Below are 21694 nucleotides of genomic sequence, written 5' to 3' on the forward strand. Positions count from 1 at the left end.
TCTCACCAGAAACGTTCAAGGGTTTCAGTTTCTTCCACATCCTCACCAATACTTATTTTCTGTTTTTCTAATAGTCATCCTAATGGGTGTAAAGTAGTATTTCATTGTGGTTTCGATTTGCATTTCCCTAATGGCAAGTGATGTTGGGCATCTTCTTTGGAGTAATGTCTATTCAAGTCCTTTGCCCATTTTTGAATTGGGTTGTTTGTTTTTTGTTGTTAGTTGCAAGAATATTTTATATATCTTGGATATTAATCCCGTATCAGATATATGACTGATAAATATTTTCTCCCATCTGTAGGTTGTCTTTTCAGTCTTGATAGTATTTTTTGATATTCAAATTTTTATGAAGTTCAATTTATCTATTTTTTTTGTTGCCTGTGCTTTTGGGATCACATCCAAGAAATCATGGCAAATCCAGTGTCATGAAGCTTTTTTCTTATGTGTCCTTCTGGGAGATTTATAAATTTACCTCCTACATTTAGGTCCTTGGTCCATTTTGTATTAGTTTTGTATATGGCATAAGGTATCAATCAGTCCAACCTCATTCTTTTTCATGTCACTATCCGGTTTGCCAGCACCCATTGTTGAAAAGACTATCCTTTCCCCAAGTAGGACTCAACTACAAAGGCTAGTGATTGTCGAGAGGCCATGGTAGAGACTGGTGCAGGCTACCAAGCCATCCAGTGCACCGTATGCAAGCGTCATAGATGGTGAGCAGTTCAGATAGGGTCACAGGATCGAGCAGGTGTTATTCACAGGGGAGCCCAGTTCTGGAGTCTTTTCACTTTGGCTGATATCCAGAACGAGGTAGGTGGGTGAGGGCTGAAGGATGGGACCCAGCTGCCTAGGAAATGGGGCCAGACGTTGCTGGGCAGAGCTCGGACTCCACCCAGGGAGTGAAGACAGAGGCAGGGCCTGACTGACAGTGACTCCGAGTGCCAGGTGAGAGGGCCTCTCACTGAGGCTGGGCTCAGTGCTCAGATGGGGAGTCAGCAAAGTGCGGCGTGGACATTCCCGGAATTCCCATGTCTCACCCTCACGCACGCCCAGATCCAAGGTGATGGGACGACTGGGGCCCCACTTGGGAAGTGAGATGGGCCTGGCCTTCAGGTGAGGGGCGCCATGGAGTCCCAGCTGTACGGCCACTGTGTAATAAAATGACTAGACAAGCATCTCCCATCTTGAACTTGTTCATAGGCTTTTGAGTGTGTTCTGCTTTCTATTTTATTCAGAAAAACGTTTGAATGCTTGTCAAGATTGACACTTGACTTCTCAACGTGCCACTCCTCAGAACATGGCCAGTCAGGACCCTCTTCTGTTGCAGGTGTGCCCACTGCCTTTGTGACCCGCCCATCTGACCCCTTTGCCCGCCTACTGTCTAGAATGTGGCTCTTCTGTCCCGCCCATATTTGGCTGCCGTCTCCCACCCCCAGAAGGAGCTCAGGTGAGCAGCAGAATCCTTAAAACCTTCTTCCATTGGTTTATCTGATCTTTGTGTGCAGCAGGAGCAGAGTACCTGGCAAACGTGAGCCACAAACGTAAATACTTGTTGAAAAAATTACTGGCAAGTGAATCTTGTACTATCCAGACTGCTACTTAGGAATGAAAAGCTTGTTTGCGATGCCATTTCTTTGTGTGGCCTTGAAGAAGCATAGGCTCAGAAAAAGACTGAAGTCTTTTTATTTCAGTGATTCACATATGATAAATACACGTTTCCTACTTATGTGATATTTCTGTTCATAACCTGGGGACAATAGGAAATATATTCTAGAATAAATGACCAGGAGTACTGATTACAAGTCTGTATATCCATAGGATACTTCATTCTGTCCAAAGAAGCTGTTTATATAGGCTATAGATTGATCAGTATATCTAATTTAAAAGTTTTGGCTAAGTGTAGATAATAATTGATATTCTCCTACCATTAAGTTTGTAGCTAGTTAGAAAACGTACTTGGCTTACTACAAATCAAAACCTTCACCAAAATGTGTTCATCTTTTATGCACGTGATACTTTGGGGGTTTTTTGGACTAAGGTTTACAAAATGATATAAAAGGATCTGTGAAGTTGACTGAAAATGACCATTTAAAAAAGATAGTCACTGAGAAAAAGTCACTATTCAATAAATTCAGAGTCCAGAGTTTTTAGGATTGAGTTATGCATTTAAGCAAGTGGCCAGATACTAAATGGATATGCTGTAGAAGTCACTTTACTTCCATGATATATTTTGAACTCCTCGTAAAAGATGGGACAGCAAATAAAACATGAACAGGTCTCATTGGTTTGAATTTTCCCTGCTTATATTTATGGGTGCAATGTCAAAGTTATTTTTACTGGCCTGCAAACAGATTTTCAAGACTTCTTTGTCATTACAGGGAGAAAAGGTTATCAGGGATTATAAATATTCAAAATGATGACATTTGCAACATCTATACTGCCTGTAAATGATATTTATTAACGTGCTCTAATGTATAAACAGCTTTGTAATTTGACCTATTGAGTTCTTATTGTGTCCTGCTCTCAGCTGGGTTTCTGGTACTCAAAGGGGCGATCCTACTCCTAGGATCCCAGACCCAAGCCACTCAGGGTCTCATTAGAGAGATTGCAGAGGGGTGCCTCTTCATCCTGCCTTGTGGATTTCTCTGTAGCCAGCTGGTTGATGTTAATTTTTGTCAGTAGAGGCCCATTGCTGGGAGGGACACTGCAGGAGGAAGGTCTCGACTCCTCTTCCTGTTTCTGCTGTGCTTCCCTCTCCCTGTGCTCTGACGGTGCTCAGCTAACCTGCAGGACACCTGGTTGTGCTGAACCCCGGTGAACTGCATGGCATCTCGTGAACAGCTTCTCAGTGGGCTCCAGGGGTACCCAGCCAGCTTCTAGAAAGTCTCTCAGGCATCCCAGGGGGCAGTTTCCCAGCACGTTTCATCAGCAGCCTGCGCGTGGCTTCCCAGCATGTCCTGCCAGCTCCCCAGGGGGAGAGTCCTCATGAGTTTCATAGGATCCCGCCTGCTCTGGGGCCAGCTCTGGTCTGTGTCACCCCAGTGAACTTCTCTGCCATCCCGTGGGTGACAGCCACACCCAGTTCAGTAAGTGCCTCTTCCAGGACTGGATCCTCTTCAGGTCCTCTGCCTCAGCCGGAGCAGCAGTGGCTCTCCCCATCCTGGGTAGTCCTGTATCCTTTAGAGTTAGCTTTACCACTAGCAGTTAGTCCTCTGTTATTAGTTAATAAACTATTTATATTAAACCGTCCCTGTTTAAATTACCCTGAGGTTTCTGTCTCCTGACTGGACTTTGACTGATACAGAGTTGGTACCAGGAGCGGCCCCAGGAACTAGACCTGCAAAGAAGGGGTTTGGTCCTTCCCTTTGCTCGGGAGCAGCACTGAGCTCCTTGCCCATGGGAAACAGGATGCTAGTAAATCATAGCATGAAGTGGCATCACGAGAAACCAAGCTATCACATGGGCCTGGTAGTGAGGAAGCATCACCTAAAGCAAGCCTCTTGGGTGGCCAGGCGGCCGCTGCACTTGACAGTTGTGGCAGCAATGATGATACCAGGGCTGTGGTGTGGACAGTTGTCCTGAGCACCTGGGAGCATCACAGAAACCGACAAGCTCAGGACCTTTCACTCATAATCCAAGAACCAGAGTGCCCCCATGACAGCCCCAAAAGAACCTATTTCTTGTAGCTCCAGGGATTTGCTGCTGAAAGCAAACACAAACTTTAGTTGAATATGTTGGTGAGTTACAGCATAAGCTGAATTCACTTTATCACCTCATTTCTTTTGTGAAAGTTTGAGTATGTATTGGGACAGAGCAGGACCCTGAAACTGGGAATGGAGATGTTGGCTTGGACCCAGATGAAATGCACATTCTTTCTTTATTTTTTTGCGGTTCATGGGCCTCTCACTGCTGTGGCCTCTCCCGTTGTGGAGCACAGGCTCTGGATGCGCGGGCTCAGCGGCCATGGCTCACAGGCCCAGCCGCTCCGCGGCATGTGGGATCTTCCCGGACCGGGGCACGAACCCGCCCCTGCATTGGCAGGTGGACTCTCAACCACTGCGCCACCAGGGAAGTCCGAAACGCACGTTCTTGATTCCCTAAATTACTCTGCCAGCGGATGAGCTGGCCCTCCTGAGGATGCTAGCCTTCCTTTCCTTGAAATCTCTGTGATAACCTCGCCTGGAGCAGTGGCTTTGAAAGGGGATGTGTATTCTCATCAAGACTCACCGTAGCCATCCTGTAGCATGACTACGGTCCAATCCCAGCTGCTCGAGAGGGACAGGTGTACTGTGATCCAGGACAAAAAGCTTACACATGAAAAGAAGAGCACAATTTTGCTAACATATATTGGCAGAATCTTGGGGGACAAGTCTGGGAGTGGATTTTAAATGAGGGCAGAATATAACACTAAGTTGGGCCAAATTCGCTGATATACATGCCTTTTTTATAGATTCTGGATTGATTTTAATATGTTAGCTAATGAAGCTGGCGGGGACTCCAGCTGCCTTTTGGGTTGGCTGACTAAAACTTGGACTCAGTAGTAGCCTATGGTTAGTGAGACTCGATGCTAAGTCTTTCCTGGTATCATGTTGGAGTAGGTTTGTCAGGTATATCCTGTGTGCCCCCAACTCTCAACTGCATTTCACAAGAAGGCCCAGAAGACACGTCCTTCACTAAGGCATAGACTTAGGAATACATATTAGTGAAAGGAGCGCCTGCATCCTTGAAAAGTTCCATGGCTGCTTTCCTTGGAGGCCAGACATGATCATGGGGTGATCCCACTCTTGAGCTGGGCTCCCTGATTTCAGGGGGCTAATGGGATTCCAGAGGTCAAGTGGCAGCACTTAACTGCCAAAGACAAGGTGGGCACATCTACCGTAAAAGGCCGCAGCAACATATCAGTAATCAGAATCTGATTGTGGTCTTCCTAAGAATGAAACAGATGGGCAGCCTACTAGTGTCTTGCTTGGTTTATATAATAGAAAAAAAAAATCACATGTTTTGTAGCCAAATACGTGACTTGAGCCACCACAGTGGAACATCCAAGGGCGTCACCCAGTTTTAAGACTTAAGTCGATTCGCAAACCCACAGCTCCCTAACTGAAGGGCGGCTGGGTGTCTTTGAGGATGGACCCTGCATCATTGCAAGTACATGTCATAGGTCATCCTTGAAGCCTTTTCCAGAGGGACCTGTGCCTTGAGGAAAAGGAAATGCCTAAACCTTTGGGGGCTTACTAGATACTAGCTCTGAGTTGATGCTGATCCTTAGAGTTCCAAAACGCCACTGTGGTCCCCCAGTAAAAGTTGGGGCTTAGAGTCGTCAGGTGATGCTAGATGGAGCCTTACCTTAAGGCTGACTCATAGTTTTCGCTTCATGTATTCTGGGGACTTGTTATGTTCATGTACACTTATAATTGCTGTGTCTTCCTGATTTATTGACCCTTTCATCATCACAAAATGCCTCTCTTTGTCTCTAGGATCATTTCTTGTTTTTAAAGTCCTTTTTTCCTGATATTTACGCAGTCACTCTAGCTCCCTTACCCATACTATTTCCATTATATACCTTTTTCTATACTTGTATTTTCAACCTATTTGTATCTTTGAATCTAGGTCATGTCTCTAGTCAGGCATACCTCTCGTTTTTTTATCCCATCTGACAGTCTCTGCCTTTTGAATGTGGTGTTATTGTCTATTCACATTTAATGTCTTTAATGATATGGTTGGATTTACATATGCTATTTTGCTGTTTGTTTTCTATTTGTCTCACGTCTTTTTGTTCCTCTGTTCCTCCTTACTTCCTTCTTTTGTGTTAAATAAATAATTTTTAGTATGCCATTTTCATTCCTGTTTCCTATTTTTTTTACTATTTTGAAAAGTTCTTTTCTTTTTAAAAGTTATTTTCTAAGAGAACGCTAGAGATTACAACATACTCCTTAATTTCTCAAGTCTATTTCAGAATAATTTAATTTAAATCCAGTAATACACAGAAGCTTTGCTCCAATATATCTTCTTTTCCTCCCCTCAGAGACAATTTCTGTTGACTGTTTGTTTCCCATGAGTACTGGTCACACTTTCTTGTTTTTTGCACATCTCACAATTTTTTCTTGAATTTTGGACATTTTAGAGAGTATAATAAGTCTGGATTCTGACTTTTTCTCCTTGTGTTGTTGTTTTGGTTTTTTTGTTTGTTTACTTGGATTAACTCTTTCAAGCCTGTCTTCCCTGCAGTTTTCAACCACTAATATCAGGTTTTTCCCCTTGTTTTATTTATTTATTTATTTATTGCGGTACGCGGGCCTCTCACTGTTGTGGCCTCTCCCGTTGCGGAGCACAGGCTCCGGATGCGCAGGCTCAGCAGCCATGGCTCACGGGCCCAGCCGCTCTGCGGCATGTGGGATCTTCCCGGACCGGGGCACGAACCCGTGTCCTCTGCATCGGCAGGTGGACTCTCAACCACTGCACCACCAGGGAAGCCCCCCTTGTTTTATTTTTAAGCCTGGGATCAGCCCTGGGTGTGCATAGCTTAGACTTCGACTGAAGATTGGCCAGAAGTTGTGCTCAGATACCTTGGCCCTCCAAGGCTTCCAGTCTCTGCTGAGGGATCTGTTGTGGGCTGGGCGGAACATTCAAACTTCAGGCTGTTTTCAGGTCTGCCCCAGCTCCTACTTTATGCTGAGCTCTCTTGTACCTTCACGTGCAGCCAAGGATGTGTGGGTGGCTTGGACCCTCTTAGGTCTAATGCTGCACATGCGAACATCTTCCAGTCAACTGAGGGTGTGGGAGGAACTTATCAAGCCCCCTAGAGATGACCTACCTTCTGGAACTCCCCTTCAGGTCCCTGGCTAGTTGCTGGTTCATCAGTTGCCCCAGACAGGACCGTGAGCTCAGGCTAGTGGATCCACTGTCCTCCCTGTTTGCTTGCCACTGAGATCATCACCTGAACCGTGCTCCAAGTCACACGAGCCCTGCCCGTCAGCAGCCGCGAACATGCTGCTTTTCACAGCCCTCCCTGCTCTGTGGAGCTTCCACGCTGACGGAGCTGGAGGAGGACGGGGACAGCCCAAGCAAGACCCAGCAGACATGTGGTGTCCTTGCCCAAAGTTCATTACTTTTCAGTTTGTTGTCTGTCTTTGGTTGACTTTCAGAATTTTTAAAGTTTTATCCAACTTTATAATTGCTTTTTGGAGAGAAGATGTGTCGATTTCCTCACTCCATCATGCTGTAAGCTATTTTTTCTTTTCTTTATACCTCTCTTTTCTACAATAAACATGTTTTTACTTTAATAGGAAGGAAATAAGAATAAAAGTGGTAATTATTTAAAAGAAATTTTTACAGAAGCAAATTAAACCTTACATTTTAAGATCTACTTATACCTTCAGTTTTTGCCAACCTGACCTCGTTCTTTGTGCAGATGGGCTTATGTGCAGAATGTGAAAACCTGGTGCCCGTGAATACGCCCATCTGTGTGGTCTGTGAGGCTCCTCTCACTCCACAGCTGCAGCCACAGGCCAACCTCCGCTTGAAGGTAATGAAATGTGAATCTGTAAAAGTGTGAATAAAACACATAGAAATTAATGTTCGAACCATTAGCATCTTTCTTCAGCTGATGGAATTGGCTAACAATTGATAAGCTTATACCTGTGAACAAAATCCACTCTCATTTTTGGAAAGGCATCTGCCCAAGAGTTTAACTTGCCAGTAGGATCTAAATATCAAGAGAGATACACAGAAATGTGTTCCCTGAGCATGGATTTGGAGGACAAATTGCACTGCAGCTAACACAGACAGTTGTTTACTTCATATATTTAAACTCGAACATTGTAATTAATATTGACTTTTCATCTTGTCCTTAAAGTCACTTCATGTTTTCATTTGCTTTGTTCGATTATTGGTCTCTATTACGTAGGAAAGAAGGATTACAGCTAGTCACATGGATGAAAAAGTTAAGTATCATCATGAACATTAAAAAAATCTTGTTAGACAAATGATGTCATGCCATGAAAATTTTTTTGGTAGAATTATTGAACATACAACTATATCTTTTCTCCATTTTTCAATTTATAGTCCCATTCACCTCCTTTTTACTTGACCTCAAGTAAAGGTCACTAGAGGATGAAATAGATTTAATAAAGATAACTTTGGGGATTAAAAAAGCAAGACTTTTTAGCAATAAGGGAAGTGCGTGGACTTAACTTACAGTTAGAACTGTAACACTCCAAAAATGACCCTGTGGAGTCTATGTGGGCAAAGTTTATGAGAGAAAAGGTAAGTTCACTTTTCCTTACATGTCCCAGCTCCCCTTCACTGTGAAAAAAATGTTCAAAAGTATCCCAGGGCTTCCCGGGTGGCACAGTGGTTGAGAGTCCGCCTGCCGATGCCGGGCACACGGGTTCGTGCCCCGGTCCGGGAAGATCCCACATGCCGCGGAGCGGCTGGGCCCGTGAGCCATGGCCGCTGAGCCTGCGCGTCCGGAGCCTGTGCTCCACAACGGGAGAGGCCACAGCAGTGAGAGGCCCGCGTACCGCAAAAAAAAAAAAAAGAAAGTATCCTAGGCTAAGTAAACCTTCAGAAGTGAGATTTTGAAGAACTGGCTGGACGAAAGTGAGGTAGATGAAAATTTACTAATCTTTTTGTTTGATGACTATTTTCAATCTTAAGAAACTTTAGAAGTCACTGCAGGAAGCCACCATACAGCCCTGGAGGCCTATGTCCAAACTTCCTATACATGAGAGTGAGACACCAGCTTCTCTCTTGTTTAAGTCACCATGATTTTGGCTGTTCTGTCAATCACAGCAGCACCTGTTCTCACTAATATTCACATTATCCGGGATATTTGAAGATAATAACATTTCGAACCCTTTGAACTATTCAAAACAGGAGGAATAGGGGTAAGTGTTGGCTGAGAGCCAGGTTCAATATATATCATGTCACCTTCAGCATTTGAAACGCAGACTTCTTCCCATGTTGTGGAAAGACAGGGGGTACAAAGGTATAAGTAAGTCCTCTGTTGAGGATAAACATAGGACTTCTATAGTGATTAAGAGTGTCAAATCCAGGAGTGACCCCCCCCCTTTTTTTTTTTTTTTGCCTTCTCTCTTTTTTTTTAACATCTCTATTGGGGTATAATTGCTTTACAATGTTGTGTTAGTTTCTGCTGTATAACAAAGTGAATCAGCTATATGCATACATATATCCCCGTATCTCCTCCCTCTTGCGTCTCCCTCCCTCCCTCCCTATCCCATCCCTCTAGGTGGTCACAAAGCATGGAGCTGATCTCCCTGTGCTATGCGGCTGCTTCCCACTAGCTATCTATTTTACATTTGGTAGTGTATACATGTCAATGCTACTCTCTCACTTCGTCCCAGCTTACCCTTCCCCCTCCCCGCATCCTCAAGTCCATTCTCTACGTCTGCGTCTTTATTTCTGAGAGTGACCCCTTTTTAAAGTACAGTTTTGATGAGAGAGAGACAATCACTTGAAACTGATTTCTACTCTATTAATGGGCCAAAGGCAGAACATATACCTTATAATGAGGAAATCAGTTGATAATTCAAAGATGAAATTTAGAAAATCAAGCCTGTTTGACATCTGATGTTGAGTTTTCAAAGGGAGTCATGAAATTACTGAGTACCCAAGCTTCACATTAGCTAAAAATGCCTCAAATAGGCACAGCTTCAATAAAGGGCTCTCTGAAACACTAACTTTCTCAAGACCTTAGGAAATAATGATTTAGGGTACATTTATCATTATCTCCAGAAGTGAGAATCTCAGGACCGTTTCTGTTGGCACGGTGTTTTTTTCCCTGGTGTTTTGTCTGTTTCAACATTGGACTCATACGATTTACTGTTGTTTTTACTAAAGACATGACTTCAACAGCTGTATGTCTTATACTACTAGTTACACTGCTTTAGTTGAGCTGCTTTTACCAAAGCATTTGGGTCACTCTGGGCACTCCATCCTCTTCTTTTTTGTGTACTTTACCACGTACACAATACGTTCTGCACCCTAAGAATTTACTGGAATAAGTCTGAGCTCCCAGCAGTGCCAGGTGGCACAGGGAGTGGTGTGAGCCTGAGAAGCAGTCGCTGGACACCTGCTCTAGGGTCACTGAACAGGGATGATTAGGGGAAGGAGCCTGAGGAAGGAGCGAGGTCCCCAGGCAGCTGGCATCCCTCACCAAGGCGCAGCCATGAAGCTTCCTTCAGGTTCACCCAGTGTCTCTGGGTTCCACCTTGCCCCTCCCGTGCCAGCCCTCAGGTACTGAGCAGCTTTTTCAAAGGCACCTTTTGATGTGGCTTTACCAGCTGCTGCTTCCCGGACCACCCTCTAGGGCTCTGCTCGCTGCATTCCCCGGGCTGTGACCCCTGCACCCACTGCCCCAGTGATCTGGGCCCCCGCTTGCCGTGGTGGCAGGGGGCACAGTGGAGGATTCGTCAGCTCTTATCGGGGGCCAGGGCCAGGGATAGATTTGAAGAGGGGGTGTCATCTGAGCAGAAGTTGTAGGAGGCACAGGCATTTGCCATATGGGAAGGGGTGGGACAAAGAGAAGTGATGTGTGGGTGTGTGTTCAGGTATGAGGTGGAGGAGGGGGGCGTGCCAGAAAGATGCACAGAGACCTGAAACTGCAGGATGTGCTCCAAAACTTTGCAAGCAGTTCGGTTTCGTGAGCTGCAGAAATGCTGGCAGGGGCCGTGGGCTGTGGGAAATGGCGCCTTCTCTACCCTTCTTTCCCAGTGGACCCTGGAGGGTTAAAAGCAAGGACGGCTTTTAATCAGACTTGATTTTTAGAGAGACCTTTGTCACCGTAACATCTGACCTGGTGGGAAATGCCTGATTTTTACGACGGTGGGAAATGCCTGATTTTTATTGCTGCTACCCACGGAAAGACCCTGGTTGGAAATCTTCATCCCAGTGGCTTTCCCAGAAGTTACAAGGGCGACAGATTTTTAGATCACATTCTCACCCAGAGAGCCTCCTCTGAGGTCAGTGGGAACACCTGTGTAAGCTGCTCACAGAAGCCAGCGTGCCGTCCCTCCCCAAAGCGCCAGCAAGTCCAGTTGATGCCTCCCTCCCATTTCTAGGTTGGTCTCCATCTCCCTCCACAAAGTGCACAAAGTACCATCGGTCCTCTTCCTGCTGTGAGGCAGACAGACCCAACCGCTGTGGCAGGCTTCTCTCGTGTTGATGTAAAGCCCTTGTCAACGCTGAGGAATTTTGCTGCATCAGATACTTTTTTCTACTGCCAGGATTAGAAGATATAGTAGCAGGAGTTTCTTCGTTTGTCCTCTGGCCTGTATTTCAGAATAGGAGAGGATTTTATGTTTTTAAAAATTTTCTAATTTTCAGTAACACGTGAAATAGTCCAAAGATACACAACGAAGTGTGTAATTTCCCCACCCCACCTCTGTTTCTATCCCCTGAAATAACCAATGACAGCAGCTTAGTGAGTGTCCTTCTGTGTATTTATCTAGATGCACAGAAACATATTTCTATATATTCACACATTTAAATTTGGTTTTGTTTGTTTGACTCTTCCTGCCTCCCTCCCTCCCTTTTCTTTCTTCTTTTTTTTTTTAAATTAATTAATTGATTGACTTATGGCTGCATTGGGTCTTCATTGCTGCCCACGGGCTTTCTCTAGTTGCGGAGAGAGGGTGCTACTCTTCGTTGCGGTACGTGGGCTTCCATTGTGGTGGCTTCTCCTTGTTGCGGAGCACAGGCTCTAGGCGCGCGGGCTTCAGTAGTTGTGGCTCGCGGGCTTAGTTGCTCCACGGCATGTGGGATCTTCCCAGACCAGGGCTCGAACCTGTGTCCCCTGCATTGGCAGGTGGATTCTTAACCACTGTGCTACCAGGGAAGTCCCTCTTTCGTTCTTTCTTTCTCTTTTTACAAAAAACGAAGGCATCCCCTTGGCCGTTTTCTACAGTTGAAAACTAATGTCAGCATCTCCCCTTTGACCAGAACACGTGAACCCTTTTGGAAAGAGACCTTCAGCTTCCTTCTGGCTCTAACTAGCAACACATGTTTTACCTCCAGGACTCCCATTGTGTCTGGGGTTCCTGGAATCTGTGAGGCTTAGGGCTGGGATCCTCGTGAAGTCATTACTCTTTGAAAGAGATCTGAGGACTCACACAGCGAGGGCACAGGTACCTCCTATGAGACCCCAACCCCTCGCCCAATGATTCAGGGCTAATGCCAGTGTAACCACAGCTCTGTGTCAAGTTGACCTTGGCATCTTACAAAATCCTCTTTGAGATTAAGTTTGCCGCTACCTACTGGTTTGTGTCAATTAAAGCTCATCATTTGGGAGATTAGAAAATTGTTCTCATCTTCCAGCTGCTTTGTAAGGAAAAGTTTTACCCCAGTGACTAAGCCAGGTCCACGAAATTGCTTGGAACGGTTCAACTGGTCAGTGTGTTGCCAGTGCTGTGGATGAGGCAGCAAATGAGGGTATTGGCTTTTTATAAAGTGCTTGTTGTAAATGTTTAGGATCCTCATTAAGTCTGTCTGGTGGTGGCCTGAGTCCCACATCGTCCCTACGGACATACATGAATCTATGATGTAGTGATTGTGATACAAGGTTTTTATCTGTGGGTCATGGTCACTGCTCTTCAAGAAGTGAGCCACGTGGTGTCAAAAAGCCACCCCAGAAACCATGAGGAAAGCCTGTCGACCAAGAAGGCTGTGCTTACTGGACCAAATACAGTGAGATAAACCAGCACTTTGACCATCTTAGCAGCATCTCAGAAGAGAGAAGATGGGGAAGGGTATTTATGGGGTTTCAGTACCGCGGTTGGGCAATTTTAAAGAGAATTTGACAGGAATGCAGCCTAAGGTAAACTGTGAGCTTTGGGAGATGAGGATGTGCCAGTGCAGGTTCATTGGTTGTGACAAATGCACCATCTGGTGTGAGATGTTCATACTGGGAGGTTGTGTGTGTGGACAGGGGTGTATATGGGAACTCCCTGTAATGTCTGCTCAGTTTTGACGTGGACCTTAAACTACTCTAAAAAACAAAGATTATTAAATTCAAAAAAAACTTTTTGAATGTTATTTTATTTATATTTTATACAGCAGGTTCTTATTAGTTATCTATTTTATACATGTTAGTGTATATATGTCAATCCCAATCTCCCAATTCATCCCATCACCACCACCACCCCCGCTGCTTTCCCCCCTTGGTGTCCATACGTTTGTTCTCTATGTCTGTGTCTCTATTTCTGCCCTGCAAACTGGTTCATCTGTACCATTTTTCTAGGTTCCACATATATGCATTAATATATGATACTTATTTTTCTCTTTCTGACTTCACTCTTGTTTAAAGAGAGTTTTGCAAGGCAGTATTGGGATTGGGCAGAGTTAGTTTGGACTGGGCAGAGTTATGTCATGCTAGTTGTTTTTTCTTTTAATAAATTTATTTATTTTAGGCCGCATCGGGTCTTCGTTGCTATGTGCAGGCTTTCTCTAGTTGTGGTGAGCAGGGGCTACACTTTGTTGCGGTGCACGGGCTTCTCACTGTGGTGGCTTCTCTTGTTGTGGAGCATAGGCTCTAGGCATGAGGGCTTAGTAGTTGTGGCTCGTGGTCTCTAGAGCGCAGGCTCAGCAGTTGTGGCACACAGGCTTAGATGCTCTGCAGCATGTGGGATCTTTCCAGACCAGGTCTCGAGCCCATATCCCCTGCATTGGCAGGCGGATTCTTAACCACTGCGCCACCAAGGAAGCCCCTGTCATGCAAGTTTTCATTATTTATTTATTTTCATAAAAATTTCATATCTTTAAGGTGGTGATGTTTGTTTGTTTGTTTGTTTTTGCGGTACACGGACCTCTCACTGTTGTGGCCTCTCCCGTTGCGGAGCACAGGCTCCGGACGCGCAGGCCCAGCGGCCATGGCTCACGGGCCCAGCCACTCCGCGGCATGTGGGATCTTTCCGGACCAGGGCACGAACCTGTGTCCCCTGCATCGGCAGGCGGACTCTCAACCACTGCGCCACCAGGGAAGCCCTGGTGGTGATGTTTTGATATACATATACAGAGTGAAATGATTACTTCAGTCAAGCTAATTAACATATCCATCTTTGTATACTGGAAATTTGCTAAGAGAGTAGATTCCAGGTGCTCTCACCACACACACACACACACACACACACACGTACACAAATGGCAGCTATGGAGGACATACTAGTTTTATTTATTTTTTTAAAGTTTACCCATTTATTTATTTATTTTTATATTTATTTATTGGGTTGCACCAGATCTTAGTTGCAGCACGTGGGCTCCTTAGTTGTGGTATGCAAGGTCTTAGTTGCGGCATGCGTGTGGGATCTAGTTCCCTGACCAGGGATCGAACCTGGGCCTCCTGCATTGGGTGTGTGGAGTCTTATCTGCTGAGCCACCAGGGAAGTCCCAGGACATACTAGTTTTAGATTGTGGGTCCTGCAAGTTGAGGGCCATTGGACTTAATAAGTAAGCAGTTTTACTTAGTTTATAGTTTTCTCTTTCCAGAGTATTTCTTGCAGCAAACAGATGGATTATTTTCATTTGATCTCACTGTATTTTAACTGAGGGACAGGAAATTTGTTTCACTTCTCAGTGGATTCTACCAGATCAGGAAGATCACTGCCTTAAATCTCACAGAAAAGCTCTGATGATCGCAGATTATGCTTTGGGGACCTTAAGCAACTGGGAAGAAAGCTGGAACCAGGAGGTGTCAGGACCCACGGAGAACAAGTCTACGGTTCTCTGCCATTTTGAGGAGCAGTGAGTTGGCCTCTGCCCTTGAGGCGTTCTCTGGGCTGGGAACTGTGGTTTCCCGAGCTGGCTCTGGCTCCTAGGAGGACCTTGGGGTCTTTTACGTAAGTGGGACTTGAGAAAGACTTGGAAAGGACAGGGGAATTATGCAGAATAGTCCAGTGACTAAACAAATGTTAGTTACCAACCTCCCATGGCCGAACTCTGGCTAGGCTGTGTTAGCCATCTTTTCTTTTTCTCTTGTTGTTTTCTGTATTGCAGCTTATCCCCAGGTTCCTGACTCAGAAGGTTGAACTTATGACCCATTTTCTAAGATGGCCTTTTTACTTTTCCATTTCTAAGTGAGAAACTACAGAGCAAATCTAAATTCACATTTAATATAAAGCCCCGTGGAGCAGACCCCAGGCCAAGAACTAGGTTACTTGTAAACGTATACTCTTTTGCTGGTCTTGGGCCTTCCTGTTTATTGTTGAAGCCAGGAGATGGAGCCTACCAAGTAGCACAGTTTCCACAATGAAAAAAATAATAACTCAGAAGCAGTGTAACATAGTCAATTTGCCTTCCTAAGGCCAAATGAGTACTCTTTTTCAGTTTTTTCATTTTGGGGTTTGTTTCTTTCAAAACTATGTTCATTTGTCTGACACTATTTATGTTGTAATAATTCCTAAATCCTAAATCCAATTTCAGGGTCTGGGTGTTAGTATAGGGTCTCTAGCTGGCTGATCGGCTGGAAAGACTGCTTAATGATTTCCTTGCACAGCTGTTTGCTCAGAGGAACACCTATTTCTTTCTTTTTTTTTTTTTTTTTTTTGCGGTATGCGGGCCTCTCACTGTCGTGGCCTCTCCCGTTGCGGAGCACAGGCTCCTGACGCGCAAGCTCAGCGGCCATGGCTCACGGGCCCAGCCGCTCTGCGGCATGTGGAATCTTCCCGGACCGGGGCACGAACCCGTGTCCCCTGCATCGGCAGGCGGACTCTCAACCACTGCGCCACCAGGGAAGCCCTCTTTCCTTTTTTTTTTGAACAGTACTTTGATTCATTGGACTTAAAGAGTTTACATACTAAATACTGAATAAGAAAGAAATAAAAAGCATGATTAAATAAATATGAAACTTCTCAATTCTGGCTTTCATGGCTTTCAGAGTATCATGCCTTGAAATAAAACCTTAAACTTGAATCAACGTACAGATGCCACTTCAGATCAGCACAGCTACATATGGTTTCCCTTTTTGCATGGTGTGTGTGTGTGTGTGTTCAAACTTGTGTTCCATGTAAGTTATTTTGAAAGATAAGTTTTAGATCATGAAATCATCAGAATATCTGACTGGTGATCATCATGGTGGTAGATAATGCACCTCTTACATTATTCCACCTTATTAACGCCCTTTAGTCCTAGTATGCTATACTATGCAGATGAATTGGCAGGAAAAATGAATACATTTATCTGTGAAGAAATGAGAGAGCCTCCATGGAAACACGTATTTCTCATTCTCTGTTTTCAAGGAGAAAGCGATCTGCCGCACCTGCGGCACAGGGAACCCTGCTCACCTGAGATACTGTGTCACCTGTGAGGGACCCCTGCCGTCATCGCAAGAGGTAGGTTGATTGCATGTGCCAGTCCTGTATTTTAATGGCTGATAAATGTTCGGTGTTAGTCTGCAGAGGGGAGAGGAAGTTTGTAGGGGAGGAGAGGGGAGAGACCAAAAGAAGCTGCTCATGGTAAAGTGAAAGCAACATTTCTGTGTTCACCAGTACAAAACTGTTTTCAAAGTCTTCAGGGTGATTCAATCAAGTCGGCAGTTTCTTACAATTTCATTTAGTGACTGCATGGCAGCCAGTGGGGTGGGGGCCGTTCACATTTCACTCACGGGCAGGCACATCTGTGTGGGCTGTGCCTGCTGTGTTTTTTTGTTTTGTTTTGTTTTTTTAAGAAAAAATTTAAGCTTTATCTTGGTAAAACATTCCAGAATCCCTCAGATCACAGCATATCAATAAGCAAAATGTACACATACTGATTTTATACTGCATGTCAAGTCCCAAATTCCCGATCCTAGGAAAGCAAGTTGCAAAGTACAAGTGCTGGTAACAACTATAGGTAGTATTTTAAACAAAAATAAGTAAGTTTTCAGCTCTTAAGTGAAATGAGGCTTTAATCAAAAAGAGACTCAATTCCACAGTGTGCCTGCTGTGTTTTGAAATTGAGAGCATGGTGGGCACCCATCGTTGGGTTTCCTGCCAGCCTAACTTGAGTGTTTAAAATGAAGGAATTTAAATATAGTGAATAGGTTCCGTGTAGCTGATCTGTTTTATGTTTATAAAATGTTCTGATGAAGTTTAAAATTACTTCCTGGTGGCTCTTGCCCTGGCCTAAAATTCCATGAAGAAGTCGGCATTTACTAGCCAATTTAGAAGAAAAATACTTGCTTCCTTGGGGGCGTTGTATAATATTTCTCTCTGTTTGGGGGGTTCTCATCTCGGAGCAATTACTTGGGAAGCTGGACAAGCATGTGATGGTCAGTGTAGTCAGCACGTTAGTATCAGCAGGCAGGGGGTTGCGATCCCGGGGCCGCCAACACAAAGTACCGCAAACCGAGTGGCTGGAAACAGCAGAATTTCATTGTGTCACAGTTTTGGGCACCTGAAGTCCAGAATCAAGATGCTGCCAGAGCCCTGTTGTCCGTGACGCTCTAGGGAAGGAACTCTCTCCAGCTCCCTGTGGAGTGCATCACCCCAGTCACCTGGCCACCTTCTCCCTGTATGACTTCACACCCTCTTCCCTCTGGGTGTGTATCTCTCTGTCTCCCTTTTTTATAAGGACACCAGTTATACTGGATGAGGGCCCCCCCTAATGACCTCATTTTATAATAACTTGATTACCTCTGTAAAGATCCTATTTCCAAATAAGGTCACATTTTTTTAAGAAAAAATTTAACCCTAGGTGCTGGGGTTAGGACTCCTCTTTGGAGGAGACACAATTTACCTTTAAAAAAATCTTTGTTTTTCATATACTTGTAACTTCTTTTCTCTGCTTTTATTTGAATTTTTCTTTTTAATTGTTGATTTACAACAATTCACCCCTTAACAGGAAGGTTGGCCAAGATATCTTTTTTTTTCTTTTTTTTAATTGGCCACACCACGTGGCTTGTGGGATCTTAGTTCCCGACAAGGGATCGGACCCGTGCACCCCTGCTGTGGAAGCACAGAGTATTAACCACTAGATGGCCAGGGAATTCCCCAAGGTATCTGTTAATGCTTTGTCTAATTACTGATAGTCTAAGACTAGCTGATTTAAAGGAACTCTTTTTGTTCCAAGTTTTATAGAGGTATTATTTATAAGCAATAAAACTCATCTATTTTAATTTTACAGGTTAATGACTGTTGGTAGTTATATACAGTCATTTAAACCACCACCACCGTAAAGATACAGAACAGTCCCGTTACCGTAAAAAGTTTCCTCATGTTCCTTGGCAGCTGAGCCCCTCCCATAACCACCAGCCCCAGAAAATACTCATCCCTTTGGACACTGTGGCATTGCCTTTTAAGGAAGTGTGTAGCTCTTGTGTGTGTGTGTTTGATTTCCTTCACTTACCATAATGTTTCGAGGTTCATTCATGTTGTATGTATTAATTTTTTTAAAATTTTGATAATTGGGCTTCCCTGGTGGCACAGTGGTTGGGAGTCCACCTGCCGATGCAGGGGACATGGGTTCGTGCCCCAGTCCAGGAAGATCCCACATGCCATGGAGCGGCTGGGCCCGTGAGTCATGGCCGCTGAGCCTGTGCGTCCGGAGCCTGTGCTCCGCAATGGGAGAGGCCACAACAGTGAGAGGCCCGCGTACCGCAAAAAAAAAAAAAAAAAAAAAATTTTTTTTGATAATTGAGTACTATTCCACTGTATGGATATAATATAACGAATTCATCCATTCACCAGTTAACAGGCACTTGGGTTGTTTCCAGTTTCAGGCTATTATGAATAATGCTGCTGTGAACATTCCACATGCAAGTTTGTGTGTGGACGTAGTTTTCGTTTCTCTTGGGTCAATACATAGGACTGGGATTGCTGGTTCCATCTAAGTTCCCCTTTAATTTTATAAGATGTTGCCGTACTTTTTCCCCAAAGTGTCTATACCGTTTTACATTCCTACCAGTGAGATATGGAGGTTCCAGTTTCTCTGCATTGTCACCAACACTTGGTATTATCAGGTGTTTTTTTCATGACTTCCCCTCTTTACCATTTTAATGTCTGTAGGATCTGTAGGGCGACCGCCTCTTTCGTTCCAGATGTTTGTAATTTGTGTTCTCAGTTTCCTCTCTCTCTCTCTCATCCTTTCTCTGCCTTTTCTCTCTTTTTCTCAGTCTCTCTCTCCAGCTAGAGACTTATAATTTTTTTAAATTAATTAATTTATTTATTTTTGGCTGTGTTGGGTCTTCATTGCGTGTGGGCTTTCTCTAGTTGCAGTGAGGGGGGGCTACTCTTCGTTGTGGTGAGTGGGCTTCTCGTTGTGGTGGCTTCTCTTGCTGTGGAGCACAGGCTCTAGGTGCACAGGCTTCAGTAGTTGTGGCACATGGGCTCAGTAGTTGTGGCTCACGAGCTCTAGAGCACAGGCTCAGTAGTTGTGGCGCATGGGCATGTGGCTCCTTGGCACGTGGGATCTTCCCAGACAAGGGCTTGAACCCGTGTCCACTGCATTGGCAGGTGGATTCTTAACCACTGCACCACCAGGGAAGTCCCATAGAGACTTAAAACTTTTATTGATCTTTTCGGAGAACTAGCTTCTGGTTCACTGATTTTCTTTATTTTTTGGTTTCGTTTTTTGGAATTTTGCTCTTTATTGTTTCCTTTCTTCTCTTTTTTTAGATTTTATTTAATATTCTCTTTCTGATTTCTTAAGGTGAGAATTCAAATCTTTGATTTAAAATTTTTCTTCTTTTTAAAAAGAGACTACAAATTTATCTCTAAGAACTTCTTTAGCAATATTCCACAAATTTATGTAAGTTGTATTTTTATTATAATTCAGTTTAGTTTTATTAAAATTTTATTAAAGTATATTTTCTAACACCCCTTGTGATTTCTCCTTTGGCCTATGATTTATTTATAGGTTGGTTGTTTAATTTCCAAATATATGGGGTTTCCCTCATCCTATTGTTACTCATTTATAATTTTATTCCATTATAGTCAGAGAACATACCCTGTATGATCTGAGTTATTTTCAGTCAATGAAAATTGTTTTATGGCCCAGTATATAATCTAACCTGGAAAACATACCAGCTGCACTTAAAAGTGTGTTCTGTCATTGTGGGTATTCTATAAATATCACTGAAGTCAAAGTGTAATGTTGCACAGATCTTATATGTCTTTACTGATCATATTCTAATTGTTCTGATAAATGCTGAGAAAGGGGTATTAAAACCTCCAACAGTGATTCTGGAATTGTTCACTTCTGTCTTTAATTCTGTCACTTTTTGCATCATGTATTTTGTTGAGCACATAAACATTTTTTATTGTTATGTCTTCCTGGTGAATCTAACCTTTATCATTATGAAATTTCCCTCTCTATCTCTTGTAATACATTTTTCCCCCTAAACTTGTTTCAGCCTATATTGATACAGAACCACTCCAGCCTTCTTTTTTATTGTTTACATGGAATATTTTAATCTATGTATTTACTTTCAGCCTGTATAGTTGGACCTTGTCTGTGGCTTCCATATAGTTGTTTTTCCTTTTTATTTTTTAATTTTTTTAATTTTGTTTTTCCTTTTTTAAAAAAAATCCATTGTGATAATTTCTGCCTTAAAAGTGGAATGTTTTGTCCATCAAAGGTTAATATAATTATTGATATGTTTGGGTTTTGAGCTACCATTTTATTATTGATTTCTAGTTTTCCCATCTGTTTTGTTTCCTTTGTTCCTACTTTCTTGACTTTTGGGGGTTTTTGAATACTTTTTCGAATTATATTTTAATTTTCTCGTTGGCTTTTTAGCTGTATTTCTTGGCATTATTTTTTAGTAGTTGCCCTAGTGATTAAAATATACATTTTTAACTTTTTAGTCTAATTAGTTATTATTGTACCGCATCAGGTTAAATACAGAAATCTTGCAACTATATAGGTTCATATCCTTTCCCCCATCCTTTATGTTACAGTTATACATATTACACCTTTATACATCATAAACCCTTCAAGAATGTTGTGGTTTATGTTTTAAACAGTTGTATGGCTTATAAAGAAATTAAGAGAAAAAAGAATATATATATATATATATATATATATACGCATATACGTATGAATGTATATATGTAAAACTGAATCACTGTGCATTTCATTGAAAGGTCTGAAGGCTTTGTATTTAGAAACCCAGATTAGCAAGTTTTCTATCAAAACCCTGCTTTAACAGCAGGATAAATTGAAATTTAAGTCTGAAGGAAAAGTTTCCAAAGGGTTTCTCCTTTGATTTTACCCCAAATAGTCTTCCTTTAATTGCACATAAATGGGGCGAGGATAAGTATATATTAAAGGGGTCTTCTTTCTCAGAATCTGTGGTTGTTGGGAGCTGGTGTAGCCTCTTTCTGGATAGATGTCCGTTTTAGGGCAACGGAGCAGTCCCTGAAGTAAAACAGGATACACTGGGCGCATAGTTTTCTTTGAGGAAAAATTATCCTTAGTAAACACTTTCTATAATGTGTGCACACATTCCATTATCAATGGAGTCAGTTATTCATTGATCGATTGATTCATTCAGTAACTACTTGAATGGCTCCCAGGTGCCAGGTCCCAGGTCCTGTGCTTGTGGGGAAAAGTGTGAAATGAGAGTCCTTTCCCTTCAGGAAATCAGGTCTAGTGGGAAGGAAGCTGACACAGGGAACCTGACCCTGTGCTGAGCACTCCTGCGGACTGCGCTGCGCTTAACCAGGTGAAATCCCGCCGCAGGAGCGCCCCGTGAGGGAGCCAC

At 43.5% G+C, this 21694-nt stretch overlaps 1 protein-coding gene across 1 annotated transcript in view; it reads left to right on the top strand.

The window, feature by feature from the left end:
- DZANK1 (double zinc ribbon and ankyrin repeat domains 1) overlaps positions 1-21694 on the top strand; it is a 74818-nt gene that overhangs the window by 23881 nt on the left and 29243 nt on the right. The window contains 5 exon segments of the mRNA XM_032605565.1: positions 1328-1343; positions 1345-1374; positions 1376-1447; positions 7412-7525; positions 16251-16343. Coding sequence (XP_032461456.1) covers positions 1328-1343; positions 1345-1374; positions 1376-1447; positions 7412-7525; positions 16251-16343 — 325 coding nt within the window.

The sequence above is a fragment of the Phocoena sinus genome, chromosome 15 (genome assembly GCF_008692025.1).
Source record: "Phocoena sinus isolate mPhoSin1 chromosome 15, mPhoSin1.pri, whole genome shotgun sequence".
Lineage (NCBI taxonomy): Eukaryota > Metazoa > Chordata > Mammalia > Artiodactyla > Phocoenidae > Phocoena > Phocoena sinus.